The following is a 22,973-nucleotide window of genomic DNA, read 5'->3' as shown; positions in this document are numbered from 1 at the left end:
TTGTTATTTTTTTTTATCTAAATTATACATACAAGTGAACTGATTGGAGGTTTGTTTTGTTTAATAAATGTTTAAATGTAAAAAAATTTCTGTATTGCTTAAGGCTGCTTTCACACTGGAGCGGGCATGCGTTGACGGTAAAACGCTGTTATTTTTGGCGGTGCTTTACCGTCATTTTAGCGGCGCTATTCGGCTGCTAGCGGGGCGCTTATAACCCAGCTAGCGGCTGAGGAAGGGGTTAAATGTGCCCCTGAAGCGCTGCTGCCGAAACGCTTTGCAGGCGCTTCGGCAGCGGTGCGCATTCATTTCAGTGGGCAGGAGTGGTGGAGGAGCGGTATACACCGCTCCAAAGATGCCACTTGCAGGACTTTTTTTAAACATCCTGCCAGCGCATCGCCTCAGTGTGAAAGCACTCGAGCTTTCACACTGAGACTGCAGGGGAGCCGTTTTACAGGCACTTTACAGGCGCTATTTTTAGCCCAAAAGTGCCTGAAAAACGCCCCAGTGTGAAAGGGGTCTAACTGTTAGATTTTATGAGATGAAGGGAAAAGAAAAAAAAAAAAAAATCGGCCTAATATATCGGCACAAAAAAATTGGCATCTTATATCGGCCATCGGCCACCGCGATTTCTAAATATCGGCATCGGCCAGAGAAAAACTCATATCGGTCGACCTCTACATACTAGCACATTATGGCTTTACCTGCAGGGGGGCGGCTAATTTTTTTATTAATATTTTCCCTCATTTTACTACTGCTGTAAGCAAAGGCAAAGTAATTGCACTGAGGCACTGACAGCTCCATCTAGTGGCTCATCTCCAATACAAGAATATGGAAGAGCAAGCATTCAAAACCATTTATGCCACATCACAAATTACTTTAAAGGGGTTGTAAAAGTTTGTTTTATTTTTTTAAAAATTGCAAACATGTTATACTTACTTCCGGTGTGCAGGCCCAGATCCTCCTCTTCTGGGGTCCCCCAGTGGCGCTCCCGGCTCCTCCTCTTATCAAGTGACCCCACGGAAAGCCACTTTCCATGGGGGCACTTGTGTGGGCGCATTAATGAGTCCTGCTGCTGCGACCATTGACACACACAGCAGGACTCGGCCCCACCCCCAGCTCTCGTGTCACTGGATTTAATTGACAGCAGCGGGAGCCAATGGCTCCTGCTGCTATCAGTCTATCCAATGAGGACCCGGGACAGCGGCTGGAGCTGCTGGGCTCGTGCTCGTCGCTGGAACGATCGGGAATGCATAGAATGTATAATGCATTTAAAGTATAACTAAAGCCAAAACTTTTTTTTAAAATTTGGATCTAGTGGAGAGGGATTAGAACACCTGTCAGTTTTTATTGCTGTCTTTGCCCTCATTAAGGAGATTCACCCTCTCTATTTGTCCTGTTTATTATCATTGAAAGTGAAGGTAAAAGAAAATCCAAAGTTTGGGGTTGTGCCTAGAGGGGAAATCTTCCAATAGGGACACTAGTTCTGATGACCTGGGGGTCCCAAAGAGGTTCCCTTACATTGCAGGGACTTCCTCTCACTTCCTGTTTGGTTACGGGACAGGAAGTGAAGGGAAATCTCCGCAATTGGACACAGATGGTGAAAAAAATCTGACAGGGGTTATAACCTTCCCTTGCTGTATCCAAAATGAAAAAAAAGTTTTGTCAATAGTTCTATTTTAAAAGAGAAGTAAAGGAATTTTTTTTTTTCGGAATCATACTTACCTAGGTGGATGCAACATCTGTCCCCCAGCGCCTCTGCACTGAGAACCCAGCGATCAAACATCGCCGATCGCTCAGTTTTCAGAGCTCCGTGAGCAGAGAGCTGTAGACTGTCAGTCACAGCTCTCTGCTCTGCTCCCTCCTCGCTCACTGGAGCGCTGGACTGAGGAGGGGCGGGGAGCGGTCGTCTCCCTGAGAGGCTGAGCGGGGTGTCAGTCCAGGCACCTGGAGGATCCAGACTTTATTGTCGGGATGACGCGGTGCCTGGACTGACATCCATGACGTCAGCAGAGAGCGGAATTCAGCCCGCTCTTTGCTGAAAACGGGTCACAGGAGTGCAAAACAGACTGCCCTCCTGTGATCCATAGGAGAAACCCAGCCAAACGAGCTTTGGCTATACTTCTTCTTCTTCTACTTCTTCTTCTATACTTCTTCTTTAAGGTAAACTGCAATAATAATTTGAAATATAAGCTTGGTAGATAGACAATCTACATAATCTCTAAAACAACTACAATGCAAGAAAAAAACAAAAAGTCCGGATGGCCGCACTCCAATAATAAACGATTTCTCTATTAATATGAATCCATACAGCAGGGATAAAACCACTAACGCGTTTCACACCGTCAAAACAGGTGCTTAGCTGCAATGTTTCTGGATACAATTAGCCATCACGGACCGGTTTTCACTTCTTGACGGCAGTTTTATTTCGTCACGCTGTTTCAGATTATTTAGGAGTGATGCCAATAAATAAAGACAAACACTTCTGGAGTTATTTTGCAAGACAAAGAATAACATGCAAATGTCCATAGCCCATAGCAATTCATCTCCTGTTGTTCTGAACGAACTGAATGGTCTCCTCCGTACTGCACATTACTCAATAAGCCTGAATGTTTGCACAAGAGCTCCACATACACAATAAAGTATATAGGTCCAAAATGTCTCTCCATGACTTCCTATTATCCCCTTTATATAGGGGAAGTTAGATCATATTTAAATAATCAAATGACTTCAATTTTAACAATGGTTATTTTTGTGAGTAAGAAAGGAGAAGTACTTGCTCACCACTATGCACGCCAGATACTAGTTTAGCTAGAGCACTGTGATGTCATTGAGAATGCAGTCTATCCATCTACTAAGCAACAATGATGGATGAACAGGGCCAAAGGCCTAGGAACTTGGTCATGTGACCTCTACTGATGACTGGCAATACTAGGGCATACCCACACTAGGCAATCCGTACCATGCCCGAGAACGTTTAACCACCACAGTCCAAATTGTTTGACTAGTGTGATGGATCCATACAGTGGTTCAGCGTACCATATCCTGGATCACTTAACCTCCCTGGCGGTATGATTATTTCAGATTTTTTGCGCCTCAAAGCGGTACAATTATTTTGCATAGAAATTTGGCGTTTTATATTGTAGGCCTGTAATTCTTAGCAATAACACACTTATATCTGTCCACCAAGAGTCTAGTAGATATCCCGGGTATGATGAAGTTTGAAACACAAAATCATAAATTGTAATATAATAAATAAATATAAATAATTTAAAAAAATAATAATATAATAATAATAAAATTAATTTCCCCACGATTCACTATCGCTCAATTCTGCAAGTGTTCTAATTTACTATCGCTGTTTCTAGCTGGTCTAAAGCCACTTTTGACGTAAAGGGACATTTTTTGGTTGCTATGGACAATCTCCAGTTTCCAGGCAGAAAGAACAGTATATATCATAAAACTGCATACAGGGCATGGGCCAAAGCATTGGGGACAAAAGGGAAGTGAAATGATTTCATACAGTACTGTAATCTGTAAGACATTTTTTGAATTTGCCACCAGGCTCCGCCCCCGTGCGTTGCGACGCTTGCAGGGAACAGAGCCTGGCACAGAGAGGCTTCGGGCAGAGGACGGAGCCTGCAGACAGCGCGGGGGGACATCGCAGGATCCTGGGGACAAGGTAAGCATACCGCACCAGGATGCTGAGATGTAATCCCGAGTGTGGCTCGGGGTTATCGCTAATGGTGCTGAAATTTAACCCCGAGCCACACTCGGGAATACCGTCAGGAGGGAGGCTACAGAGAACATGGGCACGATTCAGTTGGTCTCAGGCATGGTATAAATCTGTGTAATGTAGAGCTAATGACATAAGCATGCTTGGGCCCAACACAATGTGATTGCAGGCCAGTGAAGGAGTACGGAAGGGGGACAATCGTATTTGGGCCCAGTACAAGGCAACTATGCCCTGCATGAATATGCTCTTATGCTATGTACACACGATCGGACATTCCGACAACAAAACCGTGGATTTTTTTTCCGAAGGATGTTGGCTCAAAACTTGTCTTGCATACACACGATCACACAAATGTTGTCGGAAGTTCCGAACGTCAAGAACACGGTGATGTACAACACGTACGACGAGCCGAGAAGAATGTAGTTCAATAGCCAGTGCGGCTCTTCTGCTTGATTCCGAGCATGCATGGAATTTTGTGCGTAAGAAATGTGTACACACGATCGGAATTTCCGACAAGTCTTCTTGTCGGAAAATTTGAGAACCTGCTCTCAAACAGTTGTTGTCGGAAATTCCGACAGCAAATGTCCGATGGAGCCTACACACAGTCGGAATTTCCGACAACAAGCTCACATCCAACATTTGTTGTTGGAAAATCCGATCGTGTGTACGGCCCATCAGACTCTGTTAACATCTGCACCGTTTAGGTTCACTGTGGGTGTGGTGCCTTGGAAAAACTCATGATTGCTGCATCTTTGATGCAGGTCTCAGCAAAATGCACATTACATATAGCTCAAGAGGAATGCATGAAAAACGTGCCTAAAACACAAGACATGTATTTAGTACATCACCCCAGCAAAATACGAAAGTCCTTATAGGGTGTATAAAGTTTATACGCTGCTTCTCCCCTTCAAGAGAAATCATATGACTGTATGACTAGGCTGTTGATCAAAGGACTCTGGGGGTTATTTACAAAAGGCAAATCCACTTTGCACTACAAGTACACTTGAAATTGCACTGAAAGTGCACTTGGAAGTGCAGTCGCTGTAAATCTGACGGGTAGATCTGAAATGAGGGGAAGCTCTGCAGATTTTATTATCCAATCATGTGCAAGCTAAAATGCTGTTTTTTTATTTTCCTTGCATGTCCCCCTCAGATCTACAGCGACTGCACTTCCATGTGCACTTTCAGTGAAATTTGCACTTGTAGTTTGCACTTGTAGCGCAAAGTGGATTTGCCTCTAGTAAATAACGCCTCTGTGTGCATAGACACATTGGGGTTGATTTACTGAAGGCAAACGCAGTTGCTCCAGAGCTTAGTAAATGAGGTAATGTTTCACTTTGCCAAGAGTAGCCAATCACGTACAAAAAAAAAAAAAAAACAGCTATTTTGCTTGCACATGATTGGATGATGGAAGTCCGCTGAACTTCTGCTCATTTACTAAGCTCTGGAGCAGCCGCACTTGCAGAGTGCAACTGCACTTTGCAAAGTGTGCAGCCTTTAGTAAATCAACCCCATTGGCTATCATAGAGGTAGGATGAGATCTAACCCGTATAGATCTAAATTAGGCATATTATGGGAGGGATTTACTAAAGGTAAATAGACTGTGCACTTTGCAAAGTGCAGTTGCTCCAGAGCTCCAAGGGCAGATGGTTCCTTCCTGGGGTTATAACATCCCCCCTACCCCAATGACACACAGGAATATACCGCATGTGCCCAGTACAGTGCAACCTACAAACCTTTTTCTTTACATGTATTATATTAAAAAAAAAAAAAAAAAACACTAGCATATAGTCCATGTGATACCTTGCCCATGTGACACTAGGGGGTTGATTTACTAAAGGCAAATTGCATTCTGCAAGCTCTGCTGACTTCCATCATTTAATCACGTGCAAGCAAAAATTCAGTTTTTTGTTTTTTTTTCCTTGCACGTGATTGGGTATTCTTTGCAAAGTTTACTGAGCTCTGGAACAATTGCACTTTGCAAAGTGCACAGTCTATTTGCCTTTAGTAAATCAACCCCTTAATGTCCACATGCATCAGCACTTAAAGTTGTACTAAAGCCTAAACATTTTTTACTTTAATACATTATGGTAAAATAAAGCCCCACTACCTATCCTACCCCCCTCTGTCCCTAAACACTTAAATTACCTCTTTCACTGCTCCTGCACTGCCCTCGGCCCAGCACTGCTTCCCTCCCTTACTGCTTTCACAGGAGCCATAAGCTCCTCCTGCTGTCAATCAAAATCCTGTGAAGAGGGAAAGGGGTGTGGCTTACCGGCACTGTGTGTGTCTATGGATGCACGCAGCCTGGCTCGGGACCAAAGAAGAAGGAGCTGACAGCGTCAGGCGGGGAATTCCAGCAAAGGAGGCAAGCAACCTTGAGCAAGTAATGAGTACCTCTTTTTTATTTTGTAAAACTTGAATTTAGTATCTCTTGAAACTGTGTAGTTACAAAAGGAGAGAGTAGCCACAAAGCAAAAATATTTGTGCTTGTTTTATACTGCTTCTCAAAAGCACAAAAACTACAAAAAAAGGTTAATCTTTTTTTTTTTTTTTTTTTTTTTTTTGTAAGAAGACGCCAACGGGGTTACAGACAGCAACTGCAAACCAGACAAGAGTTCCAATCCTTCCCTTCTCTAATCTACAAAAAATAAAAAATAAAAAAAATTATTTTAAAGAGACTCTTTCATTACCGAAAATAAAAATAGAACTGCTGCAGGTATAAAGTGCAAGCACCTAGAGATGCCTAAGTTGCGGCCATGGGGGGGCACAGCAGGGGGTCCAGTGCGTCCGTGTTTCCCATTTCAGGTGTGAATTAGGTCTGAGTTTTCACCTGAATTCAGACCTGAAACGGAGCCAAAGACACACAGGCCCCCTTTCCAGTGCGCTCGGCAGTCGCCCCGGAGCTGTGTGAACCGTCTCCATTGAGAGCCAGACACAGTCTCCTGTCATGCGAATTGGATGCGGAAAACGCATAAGTGTGAACCCAGCCTCAAGCTTTCAACACTTCTAACAAGTCTAAATTAATTCAGGGCAGTGTCAAGCCTTTCCATTAGATCCCTTCACATTCCGATTGGCCCTTCACTATGATGGACAGCACCCCTGGCCTACAGGGCAAGCAAGGATGGGCAAGCTTCAGAACTATCAAGAAATGCCAAATCCTGGCTTGTCAAAACGGCCAGGAATTCTGCCATAAGAAAAAGGCATGAGAACTTCTAGACACCTGCGCCTCATACCTGAAGCAGGCTTTTTTTTAGCAGGATCATTAAGAGATTTTCTTAAAACATAACTTTTTAATGCAAGACAAAAATGATGGGGTTACATCATTTTACTGAACATGTTTCTTGGAGATCTTTTTGATGAATTAGGCCCCACTGGAGGTTTTATTTCTGACAGTGACTCACAAGATGTTCTTTTATCAATTTTCAGATAACATCAGTGGATCACAATGCAAGATAGGCTTTATCTCTATGTCCTTATGCACAATTTCTCTTGTGTTTCCGCAAATGATTCATTACAATGAACAGTATTGAAAATAGGCAGGTTGATTTTCTAAAGACAAATAGACTGTGCACTTTGCAAAGTGCAGTTGCTCCAGAGCTTAGGAAATGAGTAGACGCTCTGCTGACTTCCATCCTCCAATCATGCAAAATTGCTGTTTTCTTATTTTCCTTGCACGTTATTGTTTATTTTTTGCAAAGTGAACCTTTACCTCATTTACTAAGCTCTGGCGCAACTCTGCTTGCAGAATGCAACTACAAGTGCACAGTCTACCTGCCTTTTTAAATCAACCCCAAAGCGTTTTGCATCGTGTTTGTGTGTCAATGTTTGAGGGTAAGAAGAATGTCACCAGCACACCAAGGATCTCCAGAATGGGTCCAAAGCTTTATTCAGCGATCACATCAAAGTTGCAGTAGCGATGTTTCAAAGCATCGCAGGAACCCTTCATCAGACATATGTCACATGCCTGATGAAGGGGTCCTGCAAGTCTCTGAAACATTGCCACTATAACTATGAAGTGATCTTCGAATAAAGCTTTGGACCCATTCTGGAGATCCTTGGTGGGCTGGTGACATTCTTCTCCCTTTGAATGTCTTCGGTCTCCAGTTGGTCGCTGCAACACCCATTTACACTTACAGTTAGTTTCAGAAATGCGTGTGCATTGGGGATGTTGAGCTTGAATGTTTGTGGAGTTTCACAAAGGGAAACATCACACTTTCCTCTAAGGGTAAGAATCAAGGGACCGTTTTTTTTCCAAAAAATGAGTAAGCACCCTGATAGGAAGCCATATATTGTGGACACCTGACTATCACAACTTTTTAAGCTTGCTGGATATCTCATTCCACAACCATGTGGAGTCAACTCTATATTAATGTTGGCCACCACCACATTATATCTTATGAAGTCATAATTGTGTGATCCCCACAATATGGAAAAAGTCACCAGCATACTGTACTTCCAGGCCGATACAGTGGCTCCAATGCTTAAACCCGGCCATAGATAGTTCAAATCTTAGCCGCTTCAGGAGGAACCGGCCGAGATTTGAACCATGTATGGGCAGACTGAATGTACCCAAGTTGATCGATCGTTTAGCTCGGGTACAACCAGCCTGACGGATTTTACATGCGACTATTACAAGCGGTTATTAAAGCTGCTAGCAGTAATTACTGTGTTCTCCAGGTGAGGACAGCTCCCCATGATGCCTCCCCGCCTGGGAGAACACAATGGCTCTGTGACTGTGTTGATGGGGGAATTGAGCGATTTTCTTTCCTGCAACACATGGTTGCAGGAAAGAAAATCGCTCTGTCTACGGCCGGCTTTAGAACAGTGGTCTCCAAACTGCAGCCCTGGGGCTGGATGCGACACTCTGCTTGCTTTTATCCTGCCCTTGAGGAATTATTCCTCTCACTGTTAACAACAGTGGGGCATAGTTCCTGCCGCTGACACCGACAATGGGGCACTATTCCTCCCACTGACGCCAATGATGGGGCAACTATTCCAACTGAAACTAAGGTCTGACATATAAAAACAATCAGTTCGTGGTAGCTCTCTAGGGATTAACAGACGAAAGCTGGCACGGCTTGGATCAGCCAGTATGCAAAGGAGAAGCACCAGATGTGTTTTTTAAAGCCCAAACGTTTTGTTTTATTAACATTCAGATTCAGTTAAATCCAACACATTTTAGGGGTTCCACAGGTCATCCTTCATCAGGGCTTTATGGATTCTGAAGGAAGAACACATATACGGGACTGGTAAGAATGTGGTGATCCTGAAGGATAATTTCTGTAAGAAAATATAGAAAGAGTCTGCTCCAGAAGCAAGTTGGGTTTTTTTTCTTCAGCATCCGTTAAGGCTTGGTGACGGGGGACCTGGTGACCCCCAAAATGTATTGGCTTTACTGTTGATGAAAACAACTTTATTCAAAAAAACATATTCTAGAAAAAACACATCTGTCACTTTCCTGTCCTCCTTTCCTCAATACCTTTGAGCCAGTGATCCAAACAAGAGTTCTGACTTGCTCCACTCATAACATTTCTCCATGGATGTGGCTCAGAAAGTGCTGAGACTGACAGGCAACTGACGTTTACAGAAAGGTCAGCAATGGCGGCCTCCATATTTTTCTCAGTCCAAGTACAAAATCCTGAGCACTGAGGAAATGTAGGAAACAAATGTTCCAATTTTTGTTTTAACTAAACGATATTTTGACCTTGTATCGCTGAAGAAGCAATAGAACTTCACGTCACAGAGCCTCACAGCTGGTCATTTCAAGGATAAATATCACCCAATGCTGCTGACAAGACATTTGTTGTAAACTGAAATGCACGAAGACACCTGCACGCATATAGCAATGGAATGCAAATACAATAATGCTATGCAATGAGAAATTCTTTATTGTTTTAAGACTCTGAGATCACCTTTGTATAGACAGCACAGCACATTAAGAAGAGGTAGGCAGCACTGTTTACGTCAACGTTGTCCCCCTAATAAGACCATGTGATCTTGCCCATTTAGGGCAAAAATTACAGGGTTTGATTAAAGCCTTCACGATGCCTTCAATATGACTCTCCGTGGCATCTAGATTGGTCAGTAGGCCCAACCACGGCATTATGGGAAAAAGGAATATGCTCCCCCATACCTAACAGCATCAGGTAAGGTTGCCACAGAGGAAGGATCACTGGGAGAGCTGTGTAAAGGTGAGTATAAAGTGGTCGGGGAGGATAGCTTTAGACAGACCCTGTCATTTTGGGGAAAAAAAACTCCACTACAATCTGTTACTAATGTTGAAGTTTTTATTCTCCAGAGTCCCCCTGTAATATATTTTTTGAACCTGTTGATCCTCCCAGTGGATTCATTATTTTTTCCACTTCCCTTAACAGGATGACAACGCTGTTCATTCTGCCACAACGTGGTCAACCTGTGGACAGGGTAGTGTCAAGCCTCGTACACACGATCAGACTTTCCAACAACAAAACCGTGGAATTTTGTCAGAAGGGTGTTGGCTCAAACTTGTCTTGCATACCCCCGGTCACACAAATGTTGGCCAACAATTACGAACGTAGTGACGTACAAGACATACTACGTGGTTTTTCAGCTCTTTAGCGCCACACTTTGGGCTCCTTCTGCCAATTTCGTGTTAGTAGAAGTTTGGTGAGTGTTGATTCGCGCTTTTCAGTTAGTTTCTGAACGGCCTTTCGTCAACCAGACATGTTGCGGAATCGGAGGAGATAGCGTGTTATTTATTATTGGCCTTTGAGTTATTGCTTTGACATTATTTTTTTGGTTGAATAATGATTTGATTTGGTATATTTTCTATATTTTTGGATGCATAGAATGCACTTTTTGGTTAAGTTCTATTGACAGATAGCATGTCTAATTTTATTTGTTTTATTTTTTTTATGCACAATAAAAAAATTGTGGAGAATAATACTTGGTAAAATTGACAAGGGACACCAACATAGTTGTATCTTTGTTCTTAAAAACTACGGGATAATAGTGTGGTGGTAACTTGCACAAATAAAAAAAAAAAAAACCATAATAATATTATTCTTGATCACTTGAAAAAAAAAGCCTTTGTAAATTAGTTTGCAATAACTCCATCAGTATCACCAGCAAATCAGCTTCATTATTATCCCATTAAAGAAGAGAATGTCCGCTGCATTTCCTGATTTCATAATTTGCCGCGTCACGAATGTTAATTCTCCATTACAAACGCTAGTTTACAAGAACGACCGCTTCTGCTTCCGAGCATGCGTGTTTGTACTTTGGACTGTTCTCCAACGGACTTGTGTACACACGATCTGAAAGTCCGACAACACACATTTGTTGGCGGAAAAATTTGAGAGCATGCTAGCCAACATCTGTTGGCGGAAAGTCCAACAACAAATGTCCGATGGAGCATACACATGGTCGGACTAACCGCCAACAAGCTCACATCCAATATTTCCTGTCAGAAAATCCGATCGTGTGTATGCGGCATTAGGCTGCATTCACACCTGAGCGTAGCGATTTACTGGCGTTTTTATTTGAGTTTTTTAGGCTTTTTGGAAGCCTATTACAAGCATTTAAGAAGTGTATTACAAGCATTCAACAACTTTAGGCTCTTTTTTGTTTAGCCAATAGAAAGCACTAGGGAAGGAGGGGTGGAGGAGATTAGGGGTGGAGAGCTGCTGTTTGAGCAGAAGACACGCAACAAAATGCTCGTAGAACGCTAAGGTCACATGTTTTCAGGCATTTCTGTTGAAGTCTTATGGGGCCAAGAAATCTTGTAATCTGCCAAAAAAGAAGCGACAGGCATTTTGCTTCAAGCGACAGAAGGCACAGATGTGAACTGGGGCCATTGAAATGAATGGAATTTGGCTTGTTGAGCTTTTACAGCTGCAAACTTTAAGCAGAAAATCGCTCAGGTGTGAGCGGGGCCTAAAGCCTCGTATACACGATCGGATTTTCCGCAGACAAAACCTCAGATTTTTGTCCGAAGGCATGTGCCTGGATTTTGTCTTGCATACAAATGGCAAGGAATTGTCAGTCAACAAACATGAACGTAGTGATGTACTACGTGGTTGCTCTTTAGTGCCACCCTTCTGCTAATTTTGTGTTAGTAGAAGTTTGGTGAGTGTTGATTCGCGCTTTTCATTTCGTGCCTTTCACTTTGTTTCTGAACGGCTGTTCGTCAACCAGCCGTGTTGCGGAATCGGAGGAGATAACGTGTTATTTATTATTGGCCTTGGAGTTATTGCTTTGACCCAAGTCCAGTCCAGGAACAGGAGGAGGAGGATTTCTTGGACCAAAAATTGGTTGCTTTATTAATCGTGACCAATTATGTCATATGCCTTTGCTGCGGGAGCTCTAGGAGAATAATCCAGATGTTTTTCGGAATTATCTCCGGATGACGGACCCCTGCTTTCACCGACTCTTGGCATTGTTGACCCCCTATATTAAGAAGCAGGACACATGCATGAGGCTTTTATTTTATTTTTTGGTCGAATAATAATGATTTGATTTGGTATATTTTCTATATTTTTGGATGCATAGAATGCACTTTTTGGTTAAGTTCTATTGGCAGATAGCATGTCTAATTTTATTTGTTTTAATTTTTTAATGCACAATAAAAAAAATTGTGTAGAATAATACTTGGCCATGTGTTTTACTTCAAATGACAGTTTGGGAGTAGACAGTTACATTTAAAAAAATACAATGTAAAATTGACAAGGGACACCAACATAGTTGTATCTTTGATCTTATAAACTACAGGATAATGGTGTTGTGGTAACTTGCTCAAATGAAAAAAAAAAAAAGTGTAATAATATTATTCTTGATATCACTAGAAAGAAAAAAAAAGCCTTTGAAAATTAGTTTGCAATAACTCCATCAGTATCACCAGCAAAGCAGCTTCATTATTATCCCATTAAAGAAGAAGAGAATTGTGCGCTGTATTTGGAGATTTCATAATTTTCCACGTCACAAATGTTAATTCTCCATTACAGACGCTAGTTTACAAGAGCTTCTGGCTCGTCCTTGCTTCCGACCATACGTGTTTGTACTTTGGACTATTGTCCGACGGACTTCTGTACACACGCTCGGAAAACCTGCCATCCAGCATTTGTCCGCGGACAATCCGACAACAATTGTCCGATAGAGCATACAAACGTTCGGATTTTCTGCCAACAGCCTGTCATCACACATTTCCCGTCGGAAAATCCGATCGTGTGTACGAGGCTTACGGCTTCTTGCACACAGCTGTACAATGTGTAGAGCTTCTGGAATGGCATCCCATATAGCCCCCATCCCATACCCTGCTTGTGCACCAGTGGTTGCATAAAGCATCCGAAGAAGTATGCTCCGAACGCATATAGAGTGCAAAGGTCAGTGTGCATTGGGTACCTTACGCAACCCTCAACGCACACTGCATACAGCCCTGCCCTTATAATGCATCCTAAGTGTATGCTGTACGTGGTGGCAGCGGGTCCCAGGGATGTCATTATGCAGGCTCTGCACACTGTACGGCCCATTAGAAGCCTTAGATCCGGGGTCACAAACTTTCTAAACAAAGGGCCGGTTTACTGTCCTTCAGACTTTAAGGGGTCCGGACTGCGGCCAGTGGGAGTAGAAAATATCTTGGCATCAGAGAGAGTAGACAATGCCCAATCTTTGGTGTCGTAGGGAGGAATAGTGCCCTATCGTCAGTGTCAAAGAAAGGAATTGTGCCACATCATTGGTATCATTGCTTCCAATGACACCAACAAAGGGGCACAATTCCTTCCTTTGACACCATGGTTGGGGAATTATCGTTTGTGCCCTATCTTTAGTGTGAGTGGGCAAAATAGTACCCCATTGTTGCTATCGTTGACAGGAATTACCTCCTTTTGCTGGTGTCGGTGGATGTAATAGTGCCCCAAGAGCTGGTAAACGGCAAGCAAAGAGCCACATCTGGCCCCTGGGCCACAATTTGAAAACCACTGCCTTATGTGGACATGTACTTTTAAATAGACTTTAAAGCAGGCCTTCACCACAAACAAAGTAAAGACACTTTTCAAAAGGTTTAGAAATGACAAAACTAAAATACATAATTACTCTTCCTTGCAGGCTCTTCTTATCTCTCTCTAGTCCACTTGCCTCCGCAGCTATTTCTAGAAAGGGCAGATGGTTCCTTCCTGGGGTTATAACACCCCCCTACCCCAATGACACGCAGGAATATACCGCATATGCCCAGTAGAGTGCAACCTACAAACCTTTTTCTTTACATGCTTATATTAAAAAAAAACAACATTGGCATATAGTCCATGTGATACCGTGCCCATGTGACACTAGGGGGTTGATTTACTAAAGTAAATAAGACTGTGCACTTTGCAAAGTGCAGCTGCATTCTGCAACAGCAGTTACTCCAGATCTTAGTAAATGAGCAGAAGTTCTGCTGACTTCCATCATCCAATCATGTGCGAGTAAAATGCAGGTTTTTTTTCTTGCACGTGATTGGGTATTCTTTGTATGTACCTTATTTACTAAGCTTTGGAGCAACTGCACTTTGCAAAGTGCCCAGTCAATTTTTGCCAGTAGATGTCATCTAATGAAAATAAAAAAGACCTTTGCTTGGATACCTCTTCTTCTTCTTAGAGGTACATTTAATACATTTACAAAAATTTCAAACAAACTTCTTTCACGTTGTCATTATGGGGATATTGTTTGTAGATTTTTTAAGAAAATAACTAATTTAATCCATTTTGGAATAAGGCTGTAACATAACAAAATGAGGAAAAAGTGAAGCACTGTGAATACTTTCCAGATGCACTGTAGTACATTGTGCAGGAACATAAATTCTGCTGGGGACAACTCCTGATTACAGGTGAGTATTGTAGCCTACCCCAGGCCCACATATACCTAGCTTTTCAGTATACATGCCAGCATTCAGATGGCCCCTCTAGTACACAGATCTATGTTTCCTAAAGCTTGTGTTGTATTAAAAGGGAAGAGCACCTGAGACTACTGGCAGCTATTCAGCCTTGTGCCCCCAAAGGGTAAACTGCCATCTCCCTGTCTGCTCTCCGCATAAATACGCTATGAATGAAGGGTGCCATGATGATGTCCCCTTTAGAGGCATGACCATGGTGCTGATTCATTCATAGTATGTCTTACTGAGGATCTCTTGTGCCAGAACAGAAATTCTGCAGGGAACAACTCCTGATTACAGGTGAGTATTGCAGCCTGAACTTTATTATTTTTTACCCTTCCTTGGGGCCCAGTTTAACAAAAGAAGTTGGCCCTAAAAAAATATTGAAGCCACTGGATGGATATGACAGCCAACGCACATTTCTAAGAAGAAGAGGTCTGCAATGACAGCCTCCATATCTCCCATTCATACATAATATCTTTTTTCAGTGGAAATGGAATCATTATGCCAGAGAAAGGTGCCTTGCATTTGCAAATTCAATCAACAATAATCGATCAAAAAATATACCCCAAGAGCTGAGGGCCAAGTTTAGCTCAATCTTCTTGAGTAGTTTCTATTGTAGAGGTTCTCTAACTGTTCATATAAGGCTAGTGACTTTTATGTTAGACTGGTTGGCTTCCAACGTTATCTATAAAATAGCCCATGCCTTCCATCCAATTGCTTACATTTCTTGAACATTAAATTGAACCCTGTGCCTGTGGGGTAACAGAAGCCACCTTCGCTCTTACCTGACTACATTTGGATGCTCAAAGGTCTCCAGATGTCTCAGCACAGCCACCTCCCGGATGGTGGAGAGCGGCATTCCCTCCTCCCCAGTCTGCACTCTCACCCGTTTCAGGGCCACAAAGCGTCCTCCATTCTTCAGGTCACGGGCCTTGTACACCTTGCCATATGCCCCTTCCCCTATCTCCGCCACACACTCATATTGCTGATCTGCTTGTTGGTCCTTCTCCATCATAAGCACCCTAGAGATGAAGAGGGAGGAGGCAGGGGTAGGGTTTCCTCCTCCCGGTGGTCCAAGTATGAGTAGAGGAGCCGGATTCCTAAGTCTGTGGTGGCTGACGGGTCCTGGAGGTCCTGAAGAGAGACGCAGCCGAGAACTGCCAGGCGGCGAGCTGCGGGACGCAGCGCATAGAGGGCACCGATCCGAAGGATTACATCATCTGCAGGGAAAGGGAAACCAAACACTGTTACTTCACACTATCACATAACATTTATTTAACTCTCTATGAAAGAATTAGGCTACACAGGTTACACCTGGATTGTTATTAAACCAAAGTCAAATTGACGATGGACAAGACACAAGCAAACCTCATGGGCATTGCAGTAATTATGTGTGATAGGGCCCCATAACTAAACCATGAAGGGGCCCCCATTTCTCTAATCTCAATCTGGGAGGCATTTTTCCTCATTCAGAATGTAAATTGTTTTAATAGAAATGGTATATAGAGGTTTCTGAACATTGTATACATGTATTTCATCGTTATGTACAGTATATGAAAAATCCTATCTGTGCAGTCAGACAGTCCTACACCCCTGGTGCTTCAGGGTCCCATAGCAGATGCACGGTCTGCTGTGTCTATCACCCTTACTTTACACTGGGATTTGAGGGTGTGATAAGGTTAGGAGTTGTGAAGTTTCTATAGATAATAAAGGACAGTTGTCATTGTTAGCTGCATCTGGCCACAACCTCGTGTCTATGGGTGGCCTCTTCAGCCTCTTCAGCTGGCCTCTTCACGGTGTACAGTCAACAGGACAACCCAACATACGTGTTCAGATCATCACTGCCCCCCCCCGACCAGCCAGAGTGTCTTCCTCTTCACTCCCCAGCTACTTCCCCTCCCCATTCTCATCATTAGCAGAGCTGAGGTTACAGGTCTGTACACAGATCCACACAGGGGGCCTTAAAGAGGAGGTTTAGTCTTCTCAATGATTTCTATATACTTGTAACAAAGACCAGCTTGATATCAATATAGTTGTATATAATGATATGAATGTAAGTTTAAACTGAACTAAAATAAACAGAATTTATGTATGAGGTCACTTCCACTGCAGTGCTGTTCAGGGCAGTGTGAATGAATATGGGAGGAAGGAAGAAGGGATGGAAAGAGGAAAAAAGACAGGAAGGTAGGAAGAGAAGGAGGGTAGGAGGGAAGGAAGGAATGAGGAAAGGAAAGGGGAAGGAAGAAGAAAAGGAAGGAAGGAGAGATGGAAGAAGAAAGATACGAAAGAAGTCAGCAAGAAAAGAATGAAGAAAGAAGAGGATGGAAGAAAGGAAGGAAGGAAGGAAGGAAGGAAGGAAGGAAGGAAGGAAGGAAGGAAGGAAGGGGAAAAAGAAAGGAAGGAGGGGGAGGAAGAAAGGAAGGAGGGAGGGAGGGAAGGAAAGAAGCAAGGAAGGAAGGAAGGAAGGAAGGAAGGAAGGAAAGATAAGAGGGAAGGAAGGAAAGAAATAGGGAGGGGAGAAGAGAAGGAAGGAAGTAATAAAAAGGAAGAAGGGATGGAAGGAAAGAATGAATGAAGGAAAGAAGGAAAGAAGAAAAAAGGAAGGAATCGAGGAAGGAGGGAAAGAAGGGAGGAAGGAAGGAGGAAAGAAAGAAAGAAAAAATGAAGGGATGGAGGAGGGAGGGAAAGAAGGAAGGGAGGAAGGAAAGAAGGAGGAAGAAAGACAGGAGGAAAGAGAGGAAGGATAAGGAAGGGAGGGATGGAAAGAAAGAAGAAAGGAAAGAATATGACATATGAATGGATGGAGTGTGAATGGAGCTTCTACATATGGAAGGTTGAAAGAAAGAGGGGATGGAAGGAGGAAAAAAGGATATGAATGAGGAAGGGAGGGAGGGAAGAAGGAAAGAATCGGAAAGTAAGAAGGAAGTAAAGGAGAAGGAAGTAAAGGAGAAGGAAGAAGAAAAGGAAGAATGGATGGATGGAGGAAGGAAGATGAAGATGAGAGGGAGGGAAGAAGGAAGATGAGAGGGAGGAAAGAAGGAAGGAAGGAAAGAAGGAAAGAAGGAAGGAAAGAGGGAAGGAAAAAAAGAATGAAGGAAAGAAGGAAAGAAGGGGTTCACTCAATTATATCTAAACTTGTTCTAAGATGGAAGCTGTAAAATTCTGCTTACTGGTCCTGGGACGGTGATTTCATTCTAAGTAAAGTTGCTGCTTTGGAACCAGCATGCAGCCTGACAGTCAGAGAATGGTGACTACCCTTTAATGAAAACCCAATTATTTAATTAGTCAAATGTTCAAGGGGATGGCAAATATGTTTTTCATGCTAATATATTTTTTCATAAGATTTGATTGTAAGTACCAACCATCTTAAAAAAACAAGTATAACTGTTGTGTTGCACCTGTACAGTCCAGCATGGGGACACCTCCAGCAAGGTTTCCAACAACAAATCAGAAAGGTGGACAATGGGGTATTACTGCAAACTTGGACTCCGGGCAGGAACAAAATGACATATTGTTCTATGCATGCTTCAAATAGGGTGTTTTCTTTTATAAGGAAAAACCAATTGGGACTTCATTGTCCCCTGACTATTTTCTGCTATTAGCTGCCACATTTCCTTGTCTACCTATGTGTGACCACTAGTGTCACCTTTCCACTAAGTTGTATGATGGAAGGGCAGTTGGATGATACCGAGACTCCAGTCATGTCATCTATGAGCTTCATCTTAAGCCTTATCAACATGACATTATACCGGCTCCTTTGTTCCTGCCCCAAACATTACTTGGGTGCAGTGACCGCGGCCACACGGAGCTCGGGAGGCTTGGCCACGTCACAGTGCTATGATGTGGTGTGCCCATCACTACCCTCCCTCAAATCTTGAAGCAGACACTTTAAATGATGATATCAGAACTAACAATTAAAATGATATATTTTTAAAGCAAAATTTCAGCCAAAAAAATCAGATATAAATAAACAGTCAATTAAAAGAATAAATAATACAAACAGCATTTGCTGCAATATTCAGCCTAAATCCACAGATTTCCCCTGCAGCACTAGATGTCTTGAGTCTGATGGCCGGAATTATTGAACCTACTTCCTCTGAGCCCTGGTTGCCCTGCACGTGCCCCAAGCCTGTGACTGGACAGTGAAAGAAGAAGCAGCACAGTGATCAGCTTATCACTCTGCTCTCTCCTACTTTCAGCACGCTCCTTTTTAGCACATGGCTCCTTGTGCTGCTTCTTCTTCCTACAATCCAGTTCTGCTTTACAGGGACTGTAAGAGCCTGATACCAGGTCAATTTCATATACTTACAGGTACTTTAGCTATGATGTAGCTGACATGTTTGAACAGAAACAGATGTCCCTGAACACACCATCCAGTGTACGTTTTGTTAGTTTTAGCAGCGCAAACACATTTTTCAAGTATTTATTACAATTATTAGCAGGCTTTATTGCATTGCACAGTGATGACTGGAGGAGAGAGCTCACAAATAACCTCCTCAGAAACCTGCTGCTCCTTTGCTATCCAATCACAGGTTGAGCATTTACAAAACCAAGCTGCATTGCTTAGTGTACAGTGAAGAAAGCTAAATGGTCAGGGCCTGGCTATAGCACATGACAGGTGTATGCGGTTTAGAAGCTTGAACAGAATTACAATTATTTTGGTAGCTAAGACTGCTCATGTATATTTACAAACACACCATAAATCTAAAAGTTCTCAATTTTTTTATATCTGTTAGTGATAATGTACCGAACACAGTAACCGAAAACAAGCAGTCACTTATCAGTAGTCAGATCAATGGAAGATAAATTCTGATTGGTTGCCAGGCATTACTGCCCTGTGCACGCTGTCTGCACGTGTTAAATGCAAAACCATTTAGGGTTCTTGCACACGGCAGTATATTAGGGGGTAGGGTAAAATTCTGAGGTTGAGAAAATACGTCCACCATGCATGTGTAAGTGTAAGCACCAGCTTTCACGCGCATATAGCCATGTACAGCATATTCTGTAATGCGTGTCTATGGGCAAAATTACGCAACAGCTGTGGCTACCGAGCAAATCAAATGCTAAACTAATATTTTACTCTGTTCAGTCACATGCCCTAATACACAGGCGTGTGCAAGAGCCCTTAAAGGAAGAGCTATACTGGCAAATGGGGGTGATTAGTGCCCTCTTCTCCTCTTTACAGCAAGTGTATTTATACTTTCCTAGCTAGGAACGCAAGTTTACATATGACCAGTGAAGACAGTTCAGCATATATAACATATCTGCACATCAATAGACAACAGGAACATACAAATTCAAACCCCCCCCCCCCCCCCCCCCCCCACACACACACACACACACTTTGAGTTCTTCAACCCTTGGTCCCATTCTGTCACTTCTTCTGTCAAATCATCATCTCAAACTCTTCAGACAGCCACTATACAGTGAAATACTGTATTACAGGAACAATGGGGTAAACCTCTGGAGAGGTCAACAGCCCTAGTATCTACCGCTAGTAGTAGTTAGTCATGATCAGCAGGACCTGTTGGAGAAGTTTTGTAGCTTCCCCAAACCACTTCTTTAGTTCCAATGAGCAACAGGAAAATACCCCAGCATTTATATCCACAACTTAGGACACCTTCATCCAATCACCAATGAATGTGTAAATGTTGATTGTCCAAGAGCAGAACTTTCACACCTCCCATTCAGTTCTCAGACAATCAGCATCTACACATTCAATGATGATTGGATGAAGGTGGCTTCTCCAAGCCACTTCTTTAGTTTCTGTGAGTGTCGGGAAGACGACCCAGCATTTATATCCACACCTTAAGACACATTCAACCAATCAACATAGAATGTGTAGATGCTGATTGCCCAAGAGCAGAAATTTTACACCTCCCATCCAGTTCTTGAGCAATAATCTACATCAACATCTACACATTCAATTGGATGAAGGTGTCCCAAGGTGTGTATCTTCCCAACACTCACTGGAACTGAAGAAATGGCTTGGAGAAGCCACCTTCATCCAGTCATCATTAAATGTGTTAATGTTGATTGTACAAGAGCAGAACATTCACACCCCCCATCCAGTTCTTGGATATCAACATTCACTGATGATTGGATGAAGGTGGCTTCTTCAAGCCACTTCTTCAGTTCCAGTGAGTGTCAGGAAGATACTCAAGCATTTATATCCACAACTTAAGACACCCTCATCCAATCACCATTCAACGTGTAGATATTGATTGTCCAAGAGCAGAATTTTCACACCTCGCATCCAGTTCCTGGAAATCAACATCTACACATTTGATGCGATAGGATGAAGGTGTCCTAAAGTGTGGATATAAATGCTTGAGTATCTTCTTGACACTCACTGGAACTGAAAAAATGACTTGGAGAAGCCACCTTTATCCAATCATCATTGAATGTGTAGAGGTTGATTGTCGAAGAACTGAATGGGAGGTATGAAAGTTCTGCTCTTGGACAATCAACATCTACACATGCAATGGTGATTGGATGAACTTGTCCTAAGGTGTGGATATAAATGCTGGGGTATCTTCCCAACACTCACTGGAACTGCAGAAGTGGCTTGGAGAAGCTACAAAATATCTTCAACATTACAGAACAAGTCCTGTTTAATGTGATTACTACTATAAATGCCATGACTTGAGAACCTTTACAGACTTATTATCTACCCCAGGTCCAAGAAAGCCCTCCCAGAGATAGACTTCAATGTCCACACCAGCTGCAGACCCCAAATCCAGTTTATTATTTTTTGTACCATGAAAAGGTCATACCTCCAGAACACAATAAACAAAACCTTGCAAACAACTGCCAACTTCTTTCGGTATTGCAAGCTTGCATACAGTATATAACACCTCTGAAAGCACATCTACTAAACATAACCCAGTGTACCTATTGTTGCCATTCGATGATTTGGATAACTTCACTATAGTCTACTAGATACTCCAATTTTTGCCATATGATGACTGGAAGAAACTTACCTACACTTTCATTGCAAAACCCTACAACTTTCTCCTCCTGATTATAAAATTATTATAATCTAGGCGTGCGCCAAGCTGTTCGCCATTCAATAATGTTCGACACTCCAGTTGCAGAACTGCAAGTTTAAGCAATCGTCAGAACATGATGGAACTTGTAGCTCCTCCATAACCGCAAAAAATAAATAAATAAGAAAAACCACAAATCCCAGTATCTTGAAGCCTTCAGAACATGCTGGATTTTGGGGGTTTCATTGTAGCTGGAAGACAAAAAGTCCCAATATCTGAAGGCCATGAGGGCATGATGGAACTTGTGGTTCCTTTGCAGAAATAAACTAATAACCTCAAGTCCCAGCATCTGGAAGATATCAGGACATGCTGGATGCTTGGGGTTTTGCTTCAGATGGAAAAAAGTAAGTAGAACAAGTCCCCATACCTGGAACAAGATGACAAGATAGAAGTTGTGTTTCCTCTGCAAAAAAAATAATACCCAATAATAACAAGTGCTTGCATCTGAGAGCCATAAGGACATGCTGGAATTTGGGGTTCTGCTGCAGATGGAAAATAATTAGAAAAACTGCATGTCCCCATATCTGGAGGCCACTAGGACTTGATAAAACTTGTGGTTCCATTGCAGTTAGAAAGAAATAGTATTAACCACAAGCCCCAGTAAAAGAATGAAAATAACTACAAGTTCCAGTATCTGAATACCATCAGGCCTTGCTGTAAATTGTGTTTCCACTCCTACTGAAAAAGAATAGGTAGAACTGCAGGTCCCAGCATCTGTAAGCCATGAGGATATGACAGAACAAGTGGTTCCCCTGCAGATAGAAGACAGATAAAGAGAAGCACACATCTTGGCATCTGGCCATAATGGAACTCGTGGTTCCTCTGAAAGTATCAGTATCTGGAGGCCATGAAGATATTTTGGAACTAAGTTGCAGTTCCTCTGCAGTTGGAAGACAAATAAGAAGAACCAGAAGTCTCAGTATCTGGAGGCCACAAGGACACACTGAAACTTGTGGTTCCTCTGCAGTTGGATGAAACAAAATAACCACAAGTCCCAGCATCTGGAGGCGGTCAGCACATACAGCAACCTGTACTTTCTCTGCATTTGGAAGACAAATAAAAATGAACAGGTCCTAGAATCTTGAGGTCATGAGGACATACTGGAACTTGTGCTTCCCCTGCAGCTGGAAAAAAAAACACCAGCCTCAGTATCTGGAGGCCATGAGAACATTCTGGAACTAAGTTGCGGTTCCTCTGCAGCTGGAAGACAAGTAAGAACCACAAGTCTCATTAAAGTTGAAGTTCCCCTGCAGCTGGAAAACAAGTAAGAACATAAATAAGAACTACAAGTCTCAGTATCTGG

General features: G+C 42.6%; 1 protein-coding gene across 2 annotated transcripts in view; it reads right to left on the bottom strand.

Moving 5' to 3' along the window:
- The window catches only part of CDK6 (cyclin dependent kinase 6), a 241,548-nt gene that overhangs the window by 214,896 nt on the left and 3,679 nt on the right, over window positions 1-22,973 (bottom strand). The window contains exons 1-2 of one of the 2 annotated variants that reach the window (XM_073629615.1): window positions 17,792-17,872; window positions 15,407-15,841 (exon numbers count right to left, since the gene is read on the bottom strand). In XM_073629615.1, coding sequence (XP_073485716.1) covers window positions 15,407-15,636 — 230 coding nt within the window. In that variant the 5' untranslated portion in view covers window positions 15,637-15,841; window positions 17,792-17,872. Of the gene's footprint in view, window positions 1-15,406; window positions 15,842-17,791; window positions 17,873-22,973 lie in introns of those variants that run through there. The other variant, XM_073629614.1, reaches the window with a different exon arrangement.

Source organism: Aquarana catesbeiana, linkage group LG05 (genome assembly GCF_042186555.1).
Source record: "Aquarana catesbeiana isolate 2022-GZ linkage group LG05, ASM4218655v1, whole genome shotgun sequence".
NCBI classification, from domain to species: domain Eukaryota; kingdom Metazoa; phylum Chordata; class Amphibia; order Anura; family Ranidae; genus Aquarana; species Aquarana catesbeiana.
Note: the sequence above shows the minus strand (reverse complement) of the source record. Positions and strands in the feature narration are given on the sequence as shown.